General features: G+C 50.7%; 1 protein-coding gene across 5 annotated transcripts in view; it reads left to right on the top strand.

The window, feature by feature from the left end:
- Window positions 1–21998, top strand: part of TOX2 (TOX high mobility group box family member 2) — a 151788-nt gene extending 129790 nt beyond the window's left edge. For 3 of the 5 annotated variants that reach the window (XM_066387745.1, XM_066387742.1, XM_066387744.1), the window contains exons 4-9: window positions 16064–16303; window positions 17775–18002; window positions 18494–18574; window positions 19352–19747; window positions 20366–20493; window positions 21752–21998. In XM_066387745.1, the coding sequence (XP_066243842.1) occupies window positions 16064–16303; window positions 17775–18002; window positions 18494–18574; window positions 19352–19747; window positions 20366–20493; window positions 21752–21803 (1125 nt within the window). In that variant the 3' untranslated portion in view covers window positions 21804–21998. Of the gene's footprint in view, window positions 1–16063; window positions 16304–17774; window positions 18003–18493; window positions 18575–19351; window positions 19748–20365; window positions 20494–21690 lie in introns of all 5 variants that reach the window. The other 2 variants (XM_066387743.1, XM_066387741.1) reach the window with 1 other exon arrangement.
- The last annotated feature ends 480 nt before the right edge of the window (window positions 21999–22478 follow it).

The following is a 22478-nucleotide window of genomic DNA, read 5'->3' as shown; positions in this document are numbered from 1 at the left end:
TTGATCTGTGTTCCCCAGTGCCCTTTGTCTACACAGACTCTGTAATGCATTGTCCAGGTCAGTGGTCTGCCGTGTACCCAAGGCTAGTTGTAGCAATGACATCACATTTAGAACAGGGACTGGGCATTTTCTTTTTTCTTTTCTTTTTTTAAATTATTATTGATTTTTAGAGAGAGTGAAAGGGAAAAAGAAAGAGAGAGAGAGAGAAAAACATCAATTTGTTTTTGCACTTATTTATACATTCATTGGTTGTTTCTTCCATGTACCCTGACTGGAGATCAAACCCGTAACCTTCGCGTTCCAACCAACAGAGCTACCTGGCCAGGGCTTGTGGACATTTTAATTGATTCTCTTATGATTGGTCTCTTTTTTTTTCACACTGTCCAGTCTTCCACTGAGACATTTGTGAATTTTCATTCCTTTAGCATAGCTCTTTATATATTAAGAATATTATTCCTTTTGTCATGCATGTTGCAAATATTTATTCTTGGTTTATTTCCTTCTTATCTAGTTAGTGAATTTTTTTTTATTTAAAACCTTTTCCACATTTTATATGTACCTAAATCTGTGTTCTTTCTTTATGGTTTCTGCCTTCAATGGGAAACTTAGAAATCTCTTCAACAAAATATCACATCAGTCCTAGTATTATTTTTCCAATCCTAAATGGTTATCAGTATCATCTATTTAAAATTCATCCTTTCTCCCACTGACTTGATTTGTTATTAAATAAACATGCTACAAAAATATACTCAAAACTATACAGGTTTTCTTTTCCATTATTTTATCTGTCTTTTCTCATGCCCTTACTGTGCTTCCTGAATCCCTCTGGCTCCAAAGTATGTTTTAATGTGATACAGTTTTCCAAAGTTCTTGCTCTTTGACTATTTTCTGACAAATCTCACTCATTTCTTCTTCCAGATGAACATTTTTAAAGTCACTTTGACAAAATCATTACTTTTTTATATTGGAATTTCATTATACCCTCAAAATAAAATGGGGAGATTTTATATCATTATACTATTGAGTCGTCTCATTAAGAAACATAATGTGAATCTCCATTTATTGAAATAATGTTGCCTCTCTTTATGGGTATATGGGTCCCACGTATTTCTTTTAAGTCTTATTTCTTAGAATTTTATATTGTTTTTGCATTGCTTTATGGTTAGAACTTTTCAACTATGTTTTTTTTTCCTTTTTTGTGCATAAATAAGAAATCAGTGTATTTCTCATACTTATTTTCATCTGACTGTCTCAAAATTCTGACTTCTTAGAATTTGAGGTTTGGGGGGTTCTAAAAATGCCGTCACATCTCTGAGGAAGACGCTTCCCACTGGTTGTGACTTGCTTCCTTTTGTTTCACTGCGTGGGCTCAGACTTCCGCTAAAGAGTGCTGCTCAGTGTCCAGTGAGCTTTGCTTCTCTCCCAACTGAATGGGAATGAAACTCACCCTTGGCATGAAGTCAGTTCTCTTCATCGTACTTTTAAAAGAATTCTAACCTTTCAGTTTACTTGTAAGTTTTAGAAAATGCCTATTAAGTACGTATTAAGTTGATCATATAGTTTTTCTTCCTTAGTATATTGAAGTGATGAATTTTATTAATAGACTCCCCAATATTAATATATTCTACTTGGTTATAGTATGCATGTATACCCATATATTAAAACATACATGCATATATATACTTTTTAATACGGGGCTGATGTAATGGACTATGACTTAATATTTTTCTTTACTGTTTTTATAGTGAAATGGGTCTGTAGTTCTCTTTTTATAAGATAGCTTTCTCATAATTCTGTATCAAAATACAGATTATACTATAATCTATATAACCGTTATATAGGCTATACCAGTGGTCCCCAACCTTTTTTGGGCCTCAGACCAGTTTAATGTCAGAAAATATTTTCACGGACCGGCCTTTAGGGTGGGACGGATAAATGTATCACGTGACAGAGACAAGCGTCAAGAGTGAGTCTTAGACGGATGTAACAGAGGGAATCTGGTCATTTTTTAAAAATAAAACATTGTTCAGACTTAAATATAAATAAAATGGAAATAATGTAAGTTATTTATTCTTTCTCCGCGAACCAGTACCAATGGCCCACGGACCGGTACCGGTCCGCAGCCTGGGGGTTGGGGACCACTGGGTTATACCATATTCATAAAATGAATAGTTTATCACACTGAGATCTATACAGTTGAATTGTATTTAGTAATGTCTTATAACTTTTTTTTTAATTAAGTGAAAGGTAGGGAGGCAGAGAGACAGATTCCCGCATGCACCCAAACTGGGACCCACCCGGCAAGCCCCCTACAGAGCGATGCTCTGCCCATCTGGGGCTGTTGCTTCGATGCTCGCAACCAAGTTATTTCAGCGCCTGATGCCAGGCCATGGAGCCATCCTCAGTGCCTGGGGCCAACTTGTTCAATCCATGGGAGAGGAAGAGGGGGAGGGGAAGAATAGGGAGGAGTGGAGAAGCAGATGGTTGCTTCTCCTGTGTGCCCTGACTGCAAACCCAGGACTTCTACACGCTGGGCTGACACTCTACTGCTGAGCCAATTGGCCAGAACCAGTATTGTCTTATAATTTTTAGAGGCTTATTCCCTATTCATATTCCTAAATTGCATATTATAATTTTTTTATTTTTTCATGTTTATCTTTACCAGAGCTTTATCCATGTTATTGGTTTAGCTCCTTCGTTTTAATAATTTTATTCAGGGATCCAGCCATCAGAGCTATGTTTCAACTCTTACTTTTCTTTCTCCTTAATTCATTCATTTCTCCTTTTGTGTTCATTAATCGCTTTCTCTTTCTTTCTGTAGATGTTTAAAGTTTTTGTGTTAGATTCTTTTGTTCATTTATTTTTATTGTTTATTATTTAATAATAGAAAGTTTATGGCTGTACATTTTTCTGAGTATGGCTTTGGGTATATTCTATAAATTTTGAAATGAAGTGTTCTTACATCTTTTATTTCTTTCTTCCAAAAACATAGCTTTATTGATTTTTCTAAAAATGACACATGTTCATTGTAAAAAAAAAATTAAACACAAGGAAATACACAGAAGAGATGAAATATGATTAAAACTGCACCATCCAGCCTGACAAGGCAGTGGCACAGTGGATAGCACGTCGGCCTAAAATGCAGAGGCCCAGGTTCAAAACTCCGAGGTCACCAGCTTGAGTGTGGGCTCATCCGACTTGAGGACAGGCTCGCCAGCTCAAGTGCAGGGTCGCAGGCTTGAGCCCAAAGGTCACTGGCTTGAAGCCCAAGATCGCTGGCTTGAGCAAAGGGTCACTGTCTCAGCTGGAGTCCCCTGGTCAAGGCGTGTATGAGAAAGTAATCAATGAACAACTAAGGTGCCACAATAAAGAATTGATGCTTCTCATCTCTCTCCCTTCTTGTCTGTCCCTATCTGGCCTTCTCAATCTCTAGAAAAATAAAAAACTACACCATCCACAATAACCAATATTAACCTAACAATTCGCTAAGTATCTTTCTGCATTAGATACATATAATTTATTATATATATATGGGACCATAGCATGGTGCCTTTTCCTGTGCTTTCTAATCTGTTTTAGACTTGCCAATTTTCTGCAACTCTGTAATGTATTTTTGTGTTCATGTCCATAATTATAGGTCATGCCATTAATTTTAGTGTCTGCATAACATTCCATTGTCACGATGGATATTTCATTGTACATGTAAACAATGTTCTATGGACAGACATTTAGCCTGTTTCTGACTTTCCTGGGTTATAAAACTCTCTTAGGATGGGTTCCCTAAGAGCTGAGAGTGTTTGAGGGTGTGGATGTCAGGAGAGGGAGGGGAGGAGAGCTCCCCTGGGCAAGCTTCTTGGCTCTCTGGGCCTCTGTCTTCTTCTCTGTAAAAATGGGAATCTTCATCGTCCCTGCCTCATAGGAAGAGTGTGAGAATCAGTGAGGGGCGCTTTGTAGAGCCTCCAAAACTAGTGATAGCTCAAGGGGTCCTAAACCTCACTGCAGGGAGATGGGTCACATATTCCTCTGACCTGGCCGTGCACAGTAAAAACTCTGATTTTTAAGGGTGAACCCAGCCTGGATTCTAAAACAGCCTGCTGCCCCGAACTGCCATTGCAACGTTTGGCCATTGCCCTTAAGTGGCTGCACCGCATAAACGGTCTGGCTTCCTCTACGTTCCTAACGTTGTCTCAGACCCAGATGTCCCCAGCTCCCGGCACCAAGTAATGCGGCAGATTAGGCAGCAGGAATCGCCTCAGGACTCCAAATCTTGTATGTGTCTTGGGTCCACTGTGTGTCCTTAGGCCAGTCTTTGCCCTCTCTGGGCCTCCCCTCCCTGGGTCCTTCCAGCCTGACCCCCTGTTATTCTTCCGAGAGAGGGTATTGGACATTTGCCTGCAGGCTCCAACCCTTCTCCTGGGTTTTCAATCTCAGCTTAACTGGGGACTTCGATAGGCAACACTTTTCTCGAGAGTTCATAAAATCATGTAAACACGGGTGGGGATACAAAATATTGAGCGGCAAGGAAGTAAAACACACCAGTGTTTGTTGTATTAATTGCATATTCATGAGCTGACTGTTTAAATTACAGTTCACAACTGTTGCAGGGTCTGATGAATAATTTAAACGAGGGTGGCCAAAGAGATTTCAACACCGCATTAGCCAACTGCTCGGGACCAGCTACACAGAATTTATAATTAGCTTGGAATATCCTACAATAAATTCTTTGGAAAGATGGTTTTAATTAGCGTGTGCACTAACTCAGAATGGAGAATGCTAAGCGTTAAGGGGGAAGAGGTGACTAACCCTTCCCTTTTCCTGTGTTTCCCTCTTATATGGGGTCCCAACACCTGCCAGGACTCTCTGAGCCGTGCTGAGCCTGCCTCCTGAACTCCCCACTCCACTGCCCCCCATCCAGGCCCACTGCCCCTCCTGATCCAGGCCCACTGCCCCCCCCTGATCCAGGCCCACTGCCCCCCATTCAGGCCCACTGCCCCCCCTGATCCAAGCCCACTGCCCCCCATCCAGGCCCACTGCCCCCCCTGATCCAGGCCCACTGCCCCCCCATCCAGGCCCACTGCCCCCCCATCCAGGCCCATTGCCCCCCGTCAGCTCCGACATCCCCTGTCACGGCCTGGGCTGGTGCCGGAGTCTCTGTCCGGGTCTTTTTGCTCTGGTTCATTCATAAGCTAGTTCATTCCCACTGGAGCCACCAGTGTTGCTTTCTGAAATGCAAATCTGATTCCACATCCTCCCCAATCCCCCCATAGAGCTCCTCAAGTGAGGAAGCCCAGAAGATGAAGTGGCTGGTCAAGGTCATTCGGGTCCCCAGAGGCACAGCTGGACCAGCTGACTTGGACCCGTCTCTAGATGTGTGCGGATGGGAGAGGCATTCCTGGCAGAAGGAACAGAATAAGCAAAGGCAAGGAGGCAGGAGTGTGCAGTGTGTGGACTGCCTGCCCGTGAGGAGCAGGGTGAGGAGAGGCTGGAAGGAGGCAGGAACCCGGCTATGCCATGCTTCAGATGCCTAGAGGGGGGATGGAGGAAACAGGTCCCACTTAGGGGCTCGAATCCATGGGCCTGGCGTGGCGCTTAGGGAAGGTTTCCCCCTGGGGCCCAGAGCTCCCAGGCCTACCTGGCTCATTCCTTTAACATCTATTGAGCACCTGCTGTGTGTCAGGCCTAGCACTGGACACTGGAGAAACGGCCCTGAGCAAAGCAGGTCCCCTTCTTCATAGATGGAGCGCACGACCGGAATCACTCACTCTCGAGGGTGAATGTATAACGGCAATCATGACAAGATTAAAAAAATAAATAACAGGGTGCCATGAGAGGCAATTACCAGAGACCCTGGTTTAGGTTAGAGAGCCAGTGAAGGCTTCCTGGAGGTGGTGACATTTTAGCTGAGTTCTGAAAAGTGAGTAGGGGTTAGGGAGGCGAACTGGGTTCCAGGCGGAGGGAGCTAGAACAGCAGTATCAGAGCTGCCCCATTCGCAGAGAGGGGTGCTGAGGACAGGGGTCTGGGAGAGCCCCTGCCAGGGGCCTGGGGGTGGGTGGGCTGGTAATAGGAAAGAGGTGCCTGAGTGTGGGGAGCTGGAAGGGAAGTAACCCCCTTTCTCTGGACCCCAATCCTGGCTCTGGTGCTTAAAGGTGCAAGACCTTAAACAAGACATGAAGATTCTCAGCTTCTTTTCATCGGCATCGTTCATGGACTTGTCCATTTATTCTGTAAACTTTTATTGGGCCCCAACTGTGTACCACACACTCTCCCAAACCCTGAGCAGACAACAGTCCCTGGTCCACGGGGCTTAAGTTCCAATGGGGTAGACAGACAGACAGACAACGAGATAAAGAAGTAAAATATACCCTCTCTGCCACTCAGGTGGAGAAGCAAAGGCAAAGCATGCTTCCAGAATGGGGCTCATTCTGTGCTGTGGGCGAGGACATCAGACCCCTTCAAAACAGGCACTGAAGGCCAAGTTAGGAAAATGGAGGAGTCACAGCTCAGACAGATCATTTGATTGCCAGCCTCCGGGGACCAAGAGTGCTCGCTCCACCTCCTCAGCTCACCCTGGTCTGTCATGTCTGCCCTAAGTCCCCTTGACCTCTTACCCTGAGCACAGGACACCTGCTAGGCCACCCCTCACTTACGGCCACCAGGCTCCCCAGTTTCTGCAGGAGCAGCCCTGCCCCTTGGGGCTTCCCCAGCTTCATCCCTGCCTTGGCCCCCATATACCCTGAAGTCCTAGGAGCCCCTGACACGGGGAACTGCCATCATGCCTCCTCAGGACCCCGCGCCTTGTCTGCATTTCCGATTTACTCACAGCAGGTCCCTGGTGGTTCGTCATTGTTTTTGAGAAACAGTTCCCTACGAGTTCAGCAGTAGCCAAAACAAGGCAGATATGCTGTGCAGGCTCCCGGAGTAGTGATAGCAACCATTCCTTTCGGGCACTCTGTCCTTGTGGGACGGCCCACCCACCCCGCACCCCGGCCCTCCCTATGCATGCCCGCTGCCCTCAGGCGTGAAGAGCTTCGACTCGGGAGTCAGGCAGACCCAGGTTTGGATCCTGACACTGCTCCAGGTGAGCTGCAGACAGGGAGCAATGGACTTCACTTCTCTGAGACTCCCTCTGCTCATCTGGAAAGTGGGAAGAACAGCATCTACCTTCAGGACTGTTAGAAAGGTTGACTAAGACCAAAGCTGAGACTATGGCCTGCAAGTGTCATAGCCATGCAGTGGCCCAGCCGTCCTGGGGCTAAGGTCCCCATCAGGGCATTACTGTGACAGGAACACCACCCTCCACAATTGCACTTTCCCCTTAGCATCTGAATAGAGAGTTACCCTTTGACATCCGCCTACTGTCCCATCTCTCCCCTCCTGGTCCCAGGGGAGCTCCCAGGAGAGGCCATTGACCCTGGTTGTCTATATTTCCTCCCCTCCCCCTCACTCTGCCTTCTGCCCCCCCCCCCCACTATGAAACTGCTCCACTCAGGGCCCTGGTGGCCTCCTCATTGCCAGATCCACTGCGCACGTGCTGCCTTTATCATACTTGACATTTGGCCACCCCGTTCTTCCTGAAACTCCCCCTCTTTTGCTCCCTTGACGTCACTGTGTGACTTGAATGCTCCTGGTATTTTCTACTCCTCGGACCACCTCTTGCTGGCCTCCTTGCAGGCCCCTCCTGCATCTCTCTCTGCCTGATTCTGAGGACCTCTGGGGACCTCAGGTCAGTTTCCACTGCCTGGTCCCCTCCTGTAAGCACCAGACCATGTGATTGACCATCCCCACCTGCAGACCCCACTTGGGTGCTGTGCCGAAGCTCAGCCTGTCCACAGCTGACCACTCCTCCCCACCTGGCTGGACATGTCTCTTCTTCCCTGTGACCAGCCTATGAATATCATTGGTAATATGGTGTCATCCTTATCATATGTGCCTTGACCAGGCAAGCCCAGGGTTTCGAACCAGCGACCTCAGCATTCCAGGTCGACACTTTATCCACTGCGCCACCACAGGTCAAGCTGGTGTCATCCTTACCCACCTGCCGTGACCACCAGTTCCCAATCCCAAGCCTCTCTCACTGCATCTCTCATGCCCGTCTCTTCCTTTTCATCTCTTCGGATCTCCGCCCATGGCCGCGACCCTTCTCCCCTGGAAGCTGCCGCCTGCCACATGGCAGCCGAGCTGGCCTTTCTAACACTGAAGTCACCACTCTGCCCAAAACCCTTTCTGGGTTCCCAGTGACCCTCAGGATCAAGCCCAGGTATCCTCACCTGGCGCTCAAGATCCCATCCAGCCTGGCTTGTGCCTGGTTCTCTAAACTCCTCCTTCTCCTCTCTCACCCCGGCCCTCTCACCGGCCAGACTGGGGCCTTTCTGCACCCCGGTCTGAATCTAACAGCCTCGCAGTGGCCTGTGGCTTCCCTTCGAGCACCCATCACGCTGTGACTACATACTGATTTGGGTGTGGAACTGATCGATATCTGTCTCCCCCACCCCGAGACTGTCAGCTCCGTGGGGCGGGGACCTCGCCAGTGTTACTCACCGTGAAGCCCAGTGCCCAGCACATAGCAGCTACTTCATAGATACAATGAGGGTAGGCGCAGTTCTGAAAAAGCTGCAAAATACTAAAAATAACAGAGCTTCCAGGAAAAATGGATCTGGGGCAAACTCTCAAGGTCTACACAACTTTGTAACCAGAGCACTAACAGAAAACCGTAAGGATTCTAAGGCATATACCTGCACAATTAAAAAAAAAAAAAAAAAGTCTTGGCCCTGGCCGGCTTGCTCAGTGGGTAGCGGTGGCAGCATGCTTGGTTTAAGGGACAGTAAGGAGGCGAGTGTGCTGGTGTGAAGTGAAGGGGGTGGGGAGGGAGCAGAGGGAAGGAAGGCCAGAGAGGTATCAGCTGATGGTGGCGGGGTGGGGCAGGGGTGAGGGGTGGGGGGGTGGGGGGGTGTTGTTGCAGGCGTCCCCAAACTACGGCCCGCGGGCCGCAATGCAGCCCCCTGAGGCCATTTATCCAGCCCCCACTTCACTTCTGGAAGGGGCACCTCTTTCATTGGTGGTCAATGAGAGGACCACTGTATTTGGCAGCCCTCCAATGGTCTGAGGGACAGTGAACTGGCCCCCTGTGTAAAAAGTTTGGAGACCCCTGTTCTGTGGCTTAGTAAGGACCTAGACTTCTCCTCAGAGTAAAGCAGGGAGCTGGCGCAGACTCGGAGCAGAGGAGTGAGCCTGCAAGCCAGTGGCGGGAGCACACGGACCGCAGCCCCCACCCCAGCCTGAGCAGAAAGCTCACACTCCAGAGCCAGGCCGTCCCAGACCCAGTGTCTCTGCGCCCAGTGCCTGCAACTCTCTCTTCAAACGCAAAACCAGCCAGAAGGGGACAGATTGCTTTGCGTTTACAACCTTCCCTGCTGGTGCCTTCATATCCTTAACGGGATGAGCGGGTGTAACCAGGAATGGGGCTGTTGCTTTAAAGGATAAATTAGTCTGACTCTTAACTCAATAATTAAAACTGCGATGGCGCTCGGCCTGCAGGGATAATGTACTATTATTATAGTCGTTTGTTTCAATTAAATGCTTGCTGATTTTACAACAGCAGCTGGGCACCTGGGCACTGTAGCTATTACTCTGAACAAGACATCTCAAATTTCAGGAGAAATTTGTCAGCATGCAAAGAATCTCCCGCCAAGCATGAAAGTTTATTAGAAATACTCGCTGACAAGGATTCCGGGCGAGGGGCAGGGATTGGAGAAGACTTCCTATTGGCTTTCTTTTCTCCTCTTTTGTGCTGGAATTTTTCTTCCTAAAAGGAAATAATTTTCAAATAGTTGCCTCTTAAAGGAAGGTTTGCATGGTGGTGGTGGAGGACCTGGGGTGCAGTAGATTGAATAATCCCCCCAAATTGTCCCCCATGTCCTAATCCCCTGAGCCTGGGAGTATGTTATTTTACATAGCAAAAGGGATTTTGTAGATGAGACTAAACTGAAAATTTTGAGATGGGGAGGTTATTCTGGATTATTTGGGTGGGCTCAGTAATATAATTACAAATCCTTATAAGAAGGGGGGGGGCAGAGAGTCCAACACCTGGAGTAGCCGATGTAATGATGGAAGCAAAGGAAGAAAAGGCCATGTGACGCAGAGCCGCGAGACAAGGCATAAGAACGGCATCCATCAAGGGGGAAAAAATCAGACAGATTCTCTCTCAGAGCCCAATGAGACTGATTTTGGACTTCTGGCCTCTAGATTGTAAGATAATAAAAACACGAATTTTGTGCTAATATGCTACAATGGCCACAGGCCAAATCTGGCCCTCTGCTTGTTTTTATAAAGTTTTATTGGAACACAGTCCCACCCACTTGTTTACATATTGCAGGGGGCTGACTTTGTGCTACAACAGCAGAGTTGAGTAGTTATGACAGAGGCCACCTGCCCCTCAAAGCCTAAAATATTTTATATCTGGCCATTTATAGAAGTTTGCCGATTACTAACCTAATAAATGTAACAAATGTGAAGCACCCCTGTGCCAGGCCTTGTGCTGTAATTTTTATCGTCACTGGAGCTTTCTTCCTGTTTTCACTCTTCTCTCATATTCTAGAATCTTCTCTTGTGTATGACCTTTTCTTAACTCATTTGAGATTTGGTTCAAGCAAGTTCAATACCTTCAGCAAGTTCATGAGGGAATGAAGGAAAGGAAATCTTCTTGTGTTGAACACCTACTATGTGCCAGTCTCCGTACAAAGTTATCTTTTCATTGGATCTTCACAGTTGTCCTGTGAGAGCAGGTTCATTACCTTTCACCCATTTAAAGACATTAAGATCTGTGCGGGTGTGGTGAAAAGATCTGTCTTGGGAAACAGCCAGGATTCTGATTTTTCCACTTCCTAGCTGTGTGACCTTGAGAAAGTCACTTAACCTTTCTGAGCTTTAGCATCTTTATTGTAAAATGGGGGTGGTAATGTTATGTCAGAGATTTGTTCATGTAGCACCTGGAGCACAGTAAGCCTCACTTAATAGAATAATATTATTATCATGACTATTGTGACCATGCCTACAAAACAGGGATATTCCCCATTATAAGGGGCTACTCTGAGACTGTAGGAGGGATCATGAAATACTGGTCAGTGGCTTGATCATTTTCCTTTGGGACTTGATTGTGCTTGGAGATTAAGAAGTTTCTGAGCCTGACCTGCGGTGGCGCAGTGGGTAAAAGCATTGACCTGGAACACTGAGGTTGCCGGTTCAAAACCCTGGGCTTCCCTGGTCAAGGCACATATGGGAGTTGATGCTTTCTGCTCCTCCCTCCCTTCTCTCTCTGTCTCTGTCTGTCTGTCTGTCTGTCTCTCTCTCAAATGAATAAATAAAATTTTTTAAAAAAAAGAAGTTTCTGAACCTTCTGGAACGGAGGCAGGGGCTTCAGTGAGGGAACACGATGAACAGAGCAGTGTGGCCTCCAGGAGTGACATCCAGTTCCCCAGGTGGAGTGTGAGGCTGTGTTTAATGACACCTCGTCCCCGCCTCAGAGGAAGCAGGCGGGCTGTGAGGTCTGTGAATCAGCAGAAGGTGGGAAGGAGAACGGTGTAATGTCTTCTCTCTGCTGTGTGGGGGTACCCTCAGCTCCCGGGCGGCTCTCCATAGAGCGTGCAAATGGGGAATTTGTGAAAAACGCCTTGTGTTCCTGTATAGCCCTGAGAATCTATTAAGCCAGGCGAGGCTAATTATGTTCACAGCAGCAGCTCGTTACCGTTTCCTCTGTCTCATCCTCCCTGGAGAGGGTGCAGGTGTGCCTCCTGGTGTGTCCATATGCTTTCACAAGAAAAGCAGGAGGCGAGGGTCAGTTGGTTACCAGATACCTCCTAAGTGCCAGCTGTGTGCCAGGCTGCCTGCCCAGGTCTGGGGAGGCACATGATGTGTCTCTGCACATAAGCAGATGCTTGGTACCCACCATGGTGAGTCCTGGGAAAGGCTCAGGAAGAGGATGTGGCCAGAGGAGGAAGCGATCAGGGAAGACTTCTCCGAGGAGGTGACATTTCAGGTAAATCTGAAAAGATGACGACCGGAAGGAAGGACCAGTGAGTCACAGGGGGAGAAAACCTCCATTCTAGAGAGAAGCTGCATGTCGCCGGGGAGCTCCCAGGAGGGGCTGGAGAGGTCAAGACGGAAGAGATCTCTGTGGACGTTTACAAGGCTAGGACAATATTAGTGGCCCCCAGGAACTACAGAAAGATGCTGAGCAGGGAAGAGATATTTTATGCTCCAGAAGGGTCACTCTGGTGGCCAGCATGGCACCTGGACTCCAGGAAGCCCTGCTGGAGGCTGAGAAAGGCTGATGTCTCCTTGGGAGTCCCCCTAAATTTGAGCCTGACACAGAGGTTTGGGTGCAAGTAGTTTGTTTGAGGGGTGACTGCAGGAAGCCCTGTGAAGGAAGAAGGGAGGAGAGACAGGAAAAGGAGAAAACTAGTAGAAGGCGGGTTGACAGGTTGTGACTTCGGTGGCAGCTGGAATGCAACCCCTCTGAGGACCCTCTGAGAGGCATAAGGGTGCAACTCAGAATTGTCCCATTGAAGGGACAGGAAACGCAGGTTCTGTCCACAAACTCCTGTTCCTCACTGCTTGAGGGTCACTCCTGGGGCCTTAATAGTTCAGCCTTCCAGGCAATGAGACGCAGGAAGCCATCAACAGGTGCAGTGACCCTCTGCGGGTGGGGGGTGACCTCCAAGGTCATCCAAGGGCAAAGGGCAGGGCCCTCACAGCGTCAGCTATAGCTGCTTAGGACAAGAGGCAACGGTTGCCAAACATGTTGGGCAGAGCAGGGTGGATTCTGATTGGGGAAGGGGTCCTATGAGCTCATAGAGTGTTTTAGAATGTGTGGAGGGATGGACGTTGTCTGCCCACTTCTGTGTACCTTCTGTGAGCTCACCTTGCTTTTCTTTGAAAGTCTGAAATTGGCTTTAAATGAAACACTTTCATAGGTGAGACATAGGATTTTAGAGTCATCCCCAGGGGTTCACCCCCTACCAGCCACGGGCTCAGGGGTGACGGTGAGTGGGGGATGGGGTGTAGAAAGGAGGGAAGGTTGGAGGGAGCCTGAGGAAGGCCAGTGGTTAGGAAGACCAAGGAGGACTGGCCGGAGAGGTAGCCAGTGCTGGACAAGGAAGGGGGCGTAGGCCCAGGAGTCAGGGACCGAGGTGTGTCTTGGGGCAGATGACATCGCATAGGGAGAAAGTGTGTGGTCTGGGAAAGTCCCTTCACCTTTGGTGGCTGTGTGATCATGAGCTACTCTCTGAACCTCTTGAGTTTTGGCTTCCTCAGCTGGGGACAGTTATATCACCTCCTGGGGCATCTGTGGTGACTAAATGCCCTGTTTCTGGCACATATTAAGTGCTTAATAAAAGCACATATTGAGTGCTTAAGTCCTCACCACCTCCCCTGATGAGGATGGTGACGATGAAGATGGTGATAGTGGCAGAGACAGTAATGAGACACATGCCAGGCCAGTCGCTGATGGGAGGGGAGGTCTAGTGACCTGAGGACAGAGGGTTCTTGGAAGAAGTTTGGCTGCGTGGGGAAGAGAGGAAGCTGGGACAGAAGCTTTTAGGAGACCTGGAAGTCGGGGGATTTCCACTTAAAGGCAGAAGAGGGGTGAGCATGGTTCGCTCCCAATAGGATGCAGTCCGTGGAGGAGGAAACCAGCGGCCGGTGGAGGGAGACCTAGGTGAGGCCCCCAGGGCAGAGCCTGAGATGGGAATTCCTGTGAACACTGTTTACTGGGGGAGCGCTCCCGGGAGCAGGGACTGCGGGAATCGGGGTCTACAGAGGAAGGAACTGGGCAAGGAGGAGGCCCCTGGAGGGCGGGAGCTCTGGGCCGCCTGCACCACAGAGGAAGGGGGAGGGGCCTGGCCTTTGTGCCCCCGCATCAGTCAGGCAGCGCTTGAGGTCTCTGCAGGGTGAGGCACGGGGCTTGTGGGGTGCCATAGCCTCCGGAGGGAGGCAGCACTTGTTTGGCCAATGACACTGTTCTGGCGAAGGGGACAGGTGCCGGCACTCCCAGCGCTGGAGACGGTAAGTGGGATCCGGGTCAACGCACCTCCAGCGCCGACATCAGTGGCATCCTCAAATAGCTGGCCTTATGTTGGGGGCATATTCTTTTTACTTTGGGGATATTAGGACAAAAAATTTTAATGCCCTAGAAAATCTAGAATGCTTAGTGACTGTATCTATCTCTTGTTGAATTGTATCTATTAATAACCAGCCGTGTCTTACCTTGATGTAGGGGTCTGTCTTCCTAATTCACTGTGGGGCCCCGAAGAGCAGTGGTGGAGGGTGGGGAGGTCTCTCCCCTTCCCAGAGCGCTCTTGTCCGCTTATGCCTGTCACAGAGCAGACATTCAGGAAAGGTCTGACACATGTGTTTTGAGAATAGAGTTATAACCACAGGAGCAAAGCGGCCCAGAGTCCTACCACTGGCCATGGAGACCACTGAGCTATATTGGACATCATTCCCCAGTCACCCCCAGCTCTACTGGTCTAGCTTTAATTTTATTCAACAGGCCCAACAAGGGCCTGTGTGCAAGGTGCTGACCTAGTTAGTAGAAATACAAACGTAAAGAAAAATCCCTGGACATGTAGACAAAACCCACAGCTGTGAAGGAGGTCCATTTCGAAGCTCCCGCTCCAATAAATGGGGGAAAACTGTCCATAATTTACAAACTTCAATTATCTAGTGTATCTCTGTGAGGAGAAGAATTTTAAATCTGGGAAGATTGCTTTTAGATAAATTATGTGATTATTGGATTTTAAAATACAGTGAAAACCCCTGCAGATAATCAAATAAGATTTTCCTCCCCAAATCCAAGGAAGATATTAAAGAGCTCAAAATGATGACTGACAAGATCAAAGATCCTGGTGACTCAATATCTGTTTTTTAACAGGAAGGTCTTTTAGAAAAGGCCAGTGGAAAAGAGCCAATCATCTAAAAAATAACAGTAGAAAATATTACTTGTCTGGAGAAAGTGGAAAGTGTTCCACTCAAAAGAGCTTACGAAGCATCAGCCAAAATTAAATCAATACGGCCACTATGCAAAAATAGCGTCATGCAAATTTTCCTTATTTCAAAGAAGTTTTGGGTTAAAACGTTACTTAGGGAGGCAGTTACCTTTGATTGAGAAGTGAATGAAAACAGATGAAGTATGGGAAACACGGTATAAAAACCAGGTGTGGCCTGACCTGTAGTGGTGCAGTGGATAAAGCGTCGACCTGGAAATGCTGAGGTCGCCGGTTCGAAACCCTGTGCTTGCCTGGTCAAGGCACATATGGGAGTTGATGCTTCCTGCTCATCCCCCCCTTCTCTCTCTCTGTCTCTCCTCTCTGTCTCTCCCTCTCCTCTCTAAAATGAATAAATAAATAAAAAATTAAAAAAAACAACCAGGTGTGAGCAATGACAATAGCAAAACCTAGAGTTAACGCCTAAGTGCCGTTGTTGTGGTGTGAAACTTAAATGCAACGGTCAAAATGATGATCGAAATAAATTATTTCATGAAAAAATAATAATAATAATCTGGAACACAAACCACAAATGGAGGAAGCACCAAGGCACAGAGAGGTTAAGTAACTTGGCCAAAGTCACCCAGCTTTTGAGTGGCTGAACCGAGACTCAAAGCACAGACAGCTCCCAGCGTCTGTGCTCTTTGCTGTCATGCTGCGCAGTGAATAAAGACAGACATGCCAGGTTCCAGGAGGGAAGACTCAGTACCATAAAGTAATCCGTTCTCAGCTGGACTGAGCTTTCCAGCAAAGCCCGAAATGCTGACCATCCAGGTTGGATGTCAACCGACTGGCAAACTGTCAAGGTGCTGGATCCCCACAGGTGCACCGACTCCTGCAAGACTCAGAGTAGCACGGACACTCACCTCTCCGGGGTCCACGGGGTAACCACAGCCCAGCGTGGACGGGACCGCCACACTCCACTTCTCATCCACACGCCCCTCCCTGGGCCCCGCCATGCAGACGTGATGTTGAGGCAGGACAGGTCTTTCCTAACTCAAAATATCCTGTCCTCCTCTCTTAGATCCAGGAGATGGTCCACTCGGAGGTCGCTGCCTACGACTCGGGCCGGCCGGGGCCCCTGCTGGGCCGCCCGGCGATGCTGGCCAGCCACATGAGCGCCCTCAGCCAGTCCCAGCTCATTTCTCAGATGGGCATCCGGAGCGGCATTGCCCACAGCTCCCCGTCGCCCCCGGGGAGCAAGTCAGCGACCCCCTCTCCCTCCAGCTCAACTCAGGAGGAGGAGTCGGAAGCTCATTTCAAGGTAGGTAGGGTGGAGACGCGAGGGTGCCCTCCCCTTGGCAAGATGACGGGCCTGCGTGTAAACGGCATCACCTACCTCCAGAAAAGACTCGGAGAGAGTCACTGTACCTTTCGCTAGAAAACAAGGAAGAAGAAAATCCTGGGAGGGAAATGAATCTTATTCCTCAACGGCCAGTGGGTCATTTCAGTGGCATTGATGGCGTGGGCAACATCCGCACAGCCACATCTCAGGACCACTATGGCCTTTTAGGAGAAAATATTCTGACAAAGATATGTGGGCCAACAGAGGGTGGTGCCTCTGGGCAGCGCTGACCTTGGGATGGGGCTCTACAATGGACTCCTCCATTGGGACATGACCCCTGGAGCCAGGGGTGGACCTGCCCTTTCAAAGACATGTCAGGATGAGCGCTCACCGGCTGTCCAGGCTCTGGCCCTCCCCTGACACTGACCAGATCTCCCCTCCTGTTGGAGGGCATCTTGTTCAAGTGGGGCAGCAAACGAGGCCCAGAAGGGCCAGGGATGGACATGCTTGATGGGAATCTTCCAAGGAGCTGGTGGCAGAATCAAGACTTGATCCCACACCTCCTGCCTCTCTTCTTAAGGGCCTCCCCCCCTTTCCACGTGGGACCCCACAGAGGCCCGGGCAGGTGCAGAGACCCTGACCTCCTGGCTGGGGTGGGCGCCTCTAGATCCCAGTCCGGCTCCATCCTCATGATAACTTGGTCCCCACCACAGGCCAGATGGGTATTTTTTTTACTTTTCACTTAGAAAACACTTCTAAAACAGTTTCCCCGGGCCAGTGTTCTAAGCACAGAAGTGTCCATGCGTGTAGTCCTCATCATAACTCTCCATGGTAGGTGCCATTATCTCCCATTGGCAGATGGGGAAACCGAGGCACAGAGCCGTTACGTGACTTTAGTCTGACTCATTCTTTAGTACCGGTTAGGAGATGCTATACTCTGTAAAGGTTATCTGGAGGAAAAGGTGATAGAGATGCAAACGATGTTTGTCTGATTACAAGGCAAATTAGTGCAAATGACTTCTGTTCAGTAGCAAAGATTAAATTAATCACTGAAAGTGATAGTTTTATTGCTCTATAGGGCATTCAGCACTTTATCTATTTCTTTGAATCAACTGTACCATCATACTGATCGTCATTAATGAGTTAAACAAAAACCCAGGGCCCTTATCCAGGGTGTGTGCGCATATATGTGTATCTGTCTGTCTCTCTGTCTTATCTGCCTGCCCACTCCCCCCCCCCCCCCCCCCCCGCCTACGGAATGTCTAGCCCAGCAGCGTGGCCCAAGCTGCCCGTGTTTGAACCTGGGGTGGTTGGGGCCGTACGTGAACAGGGCCTGGCCAGCGTGGGCCGGGCTCGCGGAGGGAAGCTCAGCTCTGCCCGAGGCTGGGGTGGGTCCCCTCTGGCAGCAGCGTCCCTGGTGGCTCAGCTTCTGACTCCTCTCACCCGGCAGATGTCAGGAGAGAAGAGACCCTCTGCTGAGCCAGGAAAAAAGGCCAAGAACCCAAAGAAGAAGAAGAAGAAGGACCCCAACGAGCCCCAGAAGCCGGTGTCGGCCTACGCGCTCTTCTTCAGAGACACTCAGGCTGCCATCAAGGGACAGAACCCCAGCGCCACCTTCGGGGATGTGTCCAAAATCGTGGCCTCCATGTGGGACAGCCTGGGAGAGGAGCAGAAGCAGGTGGGTCTCCACCCCTCCCTGCGCCACCTTCCCTTGAAGCTCTGCGGTCCTGGGGCCGAGGACGGACGTGGGAAGTCTGGAACCAGGCCTGGCCTCTAGAACTAGAGGCTCTCGCAGAGGTCTCCACGGGGCTCAGTGCGCCCATCTGTAAAGTGGAAAGTTAGGTCCCTTCTACTCTCGTGTTCCAGCTGTGTTCACTGGCAACTTAACCGTTCGGGCCTCTGCTTTCTCATCTGTTAAATAAGAACATCTCAGTCCATCTTGTCCTCCAACTCTCAGAGCCTGGGGTCCAGACCAGAGCTTTCCCGTCCCACTGACTGCATGCCTGTGGCCCTCTCTCGGGGGGGGGGGGCCTCCAGGGGAAAGAAGGAGTGGAAATAGCAGAAGACCAGCTAACAGCGGGGGGGGGGGGTGTGGGTGTGTGGGGGGGTGTGACCGCGCCCTGCTCACGTAACCTCTCCCCAATGCTGCCCCCGTCTTGCATCTTTCAGGCCTACAAGAGGAAGACTGAAGCGGCAAAAAAGGAATACCTGAAGGCTCTGGCAGCCTACAGGGCTAGCCTGGTCTCCAAGGTAACCCCTGGAATCCGAGGCTCAGCCTGCTCAATGTGGGGCCCCTGAGGGGCGGAGCAGGCAGGGAGGCCCACAGGAAGGGATGGTCACTTCTCTGGGGCACCTACTCTGTGCCAGGGTCATGCTGGCCACTCTACACGGATCTCATTTCATTGAATTCTTCCAACAAGAACCAAGACCCACAGAGGTTAAGCATCTTGCCTGAAATTATCCAGCATGTTAAGTAGCTGGAGTGGGCATCAAACCCAGTCTGGCCACCTCCAGATTTGCTTTTCCTTTCTGACCACCGTCTGCCTCCTCCATCAACACTAGCACTGCAGGAGGCTCAGGAGAGTGGAGGACAAGTGGCCCCAGTGGGGGGGGGGGGGTGTTGTCTGGATGCCGTTACAGAGGCCATGGCATCTGGCTTGGGCCATAAAAGGCCAAGCAAAGAGGGTGCTCCAAGTGAGGGAACAGCACCTGCCAAGGCTCAGAGGCTGGGAGGAGCGTAAACAGAGGACAGCCCGTTGGGTGATGCTGGTCTCACTGGCCAGGCTGAGGGGCACGGGTCCCTCCACAGGCAGGGGGGCCCTGAGGATTAAAGCAGGGGGTGGTTGGATGGTCAGAGCCAAGTGCACGAACGACCCTGGATTCTCTCTGGTTAGTCCGCTGATCTTTCCCAGGGGGCCCGGGAGCCAGCCAGGGGCCACGTCAGTGGGTTGTAGAATCACCCGGTCTCACAGCCCAAGCTCTGGCTTCTCCGTCTTCTCCAGAGTGACGGGTGTCTGTCCCTTCCAGAGCTCCCCGGACCAGGTTGAGACCAAGAGCACCCAGGCGAACCCGCCCGCCAAAATGCTCCCGCCCAAGCAGCCCATGTACACCATGCCCGGCCTGGCCTCCTTCCTGACGCCGTCGGACCTGCAGGCCTTCCGCAGCGGGGCCACCCCCGCCAGCCTCGCCCGGACGCTGGGCTCCAAGTCCCTGCTGCCCGGCCTCAGCGCGTCCTCGCCACCGCCAGCCTCCTTCCCGCTCAGCCCCCCGCTGCACCAGCAGCTGCCACTGCCCCCCCACGCCCAGGGTGCCCTCCTCAGCCCCCCTGTCAGCATGTCCCCAGCCCCCCAGCCTCCTGTCCTGCCCACTCCCATGGCGCTCCAGGTGCGGCTGGCTATGAGCCCCTCAGCTCCAGGGCCGCAGGTAAATGGGGCTGAGGAGAAACGTGCCCTTCTGAGACCCCCTGTGGGCAGGGAGGCAGCGTGGTTTTAAATACTGGCCCAGCGCTCAGCAGCTGTGTAGCCTCAGCCTGGCACCTCAGCTCTCTGAGCCTCAGTTTCCCCGTCAATGACGTGTGTCTGCTACACCTTCTCTGAGATATACGGGCTGCAGCAGAGTCGACAAGGTGCCAGACTGTTCTGATTCCAGCGTATTCCAGGCCATCGACCCCGGCTCTCCCCAAGGCCCTCGCGGCCCGACCCCACGAGTGGTTCCACAGACACTGTTCCGAGACACGCTTGAGGTCACTCAGCCCAGTAACTCCACTTGGCAGGCTGGGAGATTGAGCCCCCCCCCCCCCCCCCCGAAAAGGAAAGCAAGATCTTTCACTCCCTAAATGCAGGTGGGACAGGGTTGAATTTTTCGAAAGGTGCTCTGCCGGGGAAAGGAAGAAGCTTTCCAGGCAGAGTGGAGACGGGGCCCAGCCCGGAGGGCGCGCTCTGTGAACGCGGCGCGCACACACACTCCCGGTCTGCCCTGCCGCCAGAGAGGAGACGCCCCTTCTCCTCCTCTGCTCACCTGCCCCCTCCTTCCCCCCGGCAGGACTTCCCTCACATCTCCGAGTTCCCCAGCGGCTCCGGATCCCGCTCTCCTGGCCCATCCAACCCCACCAACAGCGGAGACTGGGACAGCAGTTTCCCCAGCGGGGAGTGTGGCGTCAGCACTTGTAGGTCGGTCTGCACTCCTGCCACGTGGGTGCTGCCCGAGTCCGGGGAGGACAGGGGACGGGAAGCAGAGGGGAGGGTTGTGGGGGACACGTGGCCAGCTCTGCTGCCCCAGCCCTAGCTGGCGGCCTCCTGGCTCCTCACCCGGCCAAGCCCACCAGTGAGTGGTAAACGTGCCGCCTGGTGAGAGGGCCGACCTGGGGGGGGGGGGGGAGGCTCAGCTCAGCAGGGGGTACCCCCAGCAGGTACAGCCCTTCCCTAAAGTCAGAGGACTGGGGGCTGGGAGTCTTGAAGGGGCCATCACGAATGTCAGCGCTTCCCCCGACAGAGAGGTCAGACCACAGCAAGGCTCTACCTGATGTATTTTTATTGAGCTATTATTGACATAGAACATTATGTTAGTTTCAGGCGCACGGTATAATGATTCGATATTTACATACGTGGTGAAATGACCACAATAACTTCAGTTAACGTTGCCACCAGTCGTAGTTCTAAATTTTTTTTTCTTCGGGAGAACTCTCTAAGATTTCCTCTCTTTAGCAACTTCCGAATATGCAATACTGTATTGTAAACTGGAGTCACCAGTTTGGACCTTTTGACCCCTTTTCACCATTTTGCCCACCTCCACACCTCCCCGTCCCGGACCCAGCCCCTCAACAACCACCAGCTTGTTCTCTGCATCTGTGAGCTGGGGCTTTTTGTTTCGGGGCTGTCACTGGTGGATTCCACATGAAGTGAGATCATGGCACCCTTGTCTTCCCCTGCTGGTCTATTTCACTTAGTGTAACGCCTCACATGGTTGTCGGTGTTATCACAAACGAGTACCCTATTTTAAAAACATAAAAAGCACCTGCCCTCCTTTCATTCTGTTTGAAATTTACAAAAGAAACACTGACTAAAAAGCAACCTGAAACCCTGGCTGGATAGCTCAGTTTGTCGGAGCGTCATCCTGGTACGCACAGGTTGCCAGTTCAATCCCCGGTCAGGGCACATACCGGAATAGATCGATTTTTCTGTTTCTCCCTTCTTCTCTCTCTAAAATTAAAAAAATAAATAAATAAAAAGAGACACGAGAGCGATGGTGGTATTAGAAGGACGGACACAGTGCGGCCACCTTCCCCGGCACTGAGGACAGGTGGCACCTCTGCTGGGATTCCAGGAGGGGTGTTTGGTTCTGACAGCCCCCCCCCCTCTCTCCCACAGCCTGCTCCCCAGGGACAAATCTCTCTACCTCACCTAATCCGCCTCCCCTCTCCTCCCTGAGGCTGCTGGAAGGGCCCGCAGCGGAAAAGAGGCCTTGGCAGGAAGCAGGGTGACCACCGAGATGACACGCGGATGCCCCATGGCTGAGTCTCTTCCTCGACCTCTTCCCAGACTCTGCAGAGGCAGCCCGATGCCCGCCGTCAGCCCAAAGAACCTGCAGGAACCTTCTGCCCCCCTAACCTGCTTGCTCCAGGGTTACTGTGGACCCCGCTCCTCATCCTGCACACCGTACCCTCTGTCTGGACGTCTGGCCCAGCCCAGGCTCGCGTGGGTGGCCCCCGGAGGAGCCGCTTACCAACGGAAACCCGCCCCCGGACGCTCGGGGGCAGGGCCAGCGTGGCCACAGACGTGCAAATACGGTTCTACAGTGTGAACAAGAGATTATGAAACCTATAAACTGTTGGCTCCGTGTAAGTAGTTGAGTAAGTGTTTTAGAACTGTGCTGAAGACATCTGTAAGATTATTTTGTCGGGGTGGGGACAAAGTAGTTTCCTTTATGGTAAAAAGCATTTTATATGACCCTTAGCACATTTTTTTAAGTTTTATCTTAAGGGAGACAGACGTGCGCAGAGCGGCTGCCAAACCGCTTCATTGCCCGTGCAGCGAAGAACTGGATACTTTGTAGCCACACGCGGAGGCTTCTTTCTTTCTTTCTTTCTTTTTTTTTTTTAATTTTTTTTTTTTTTTTTTTTTTACCACATGCCCATCTATTTAAAATTGCCAATGAC

This window comes from Saccopteryx leptura, chromosome 5 (genome assembly GCF_036850995.1).
Source record: "Saccopteryx leptura isolate mSacLep1 chromosome 5, mSacLep1_pri_phased_curated, whole genome shotgun sequence".
Taxonomy (NCBI): domain Eukaryota; kingdom Metazoa; phylum Chordata; class Mammalia; order Chiroptera; family Emballonuridae; genus Saccopteryx; species Saccopteryx leptura.
Note: the sequence above shows the minus strand (reverse complement) of the source record. Positions and strands in the feature narration are given on the sequence as shown.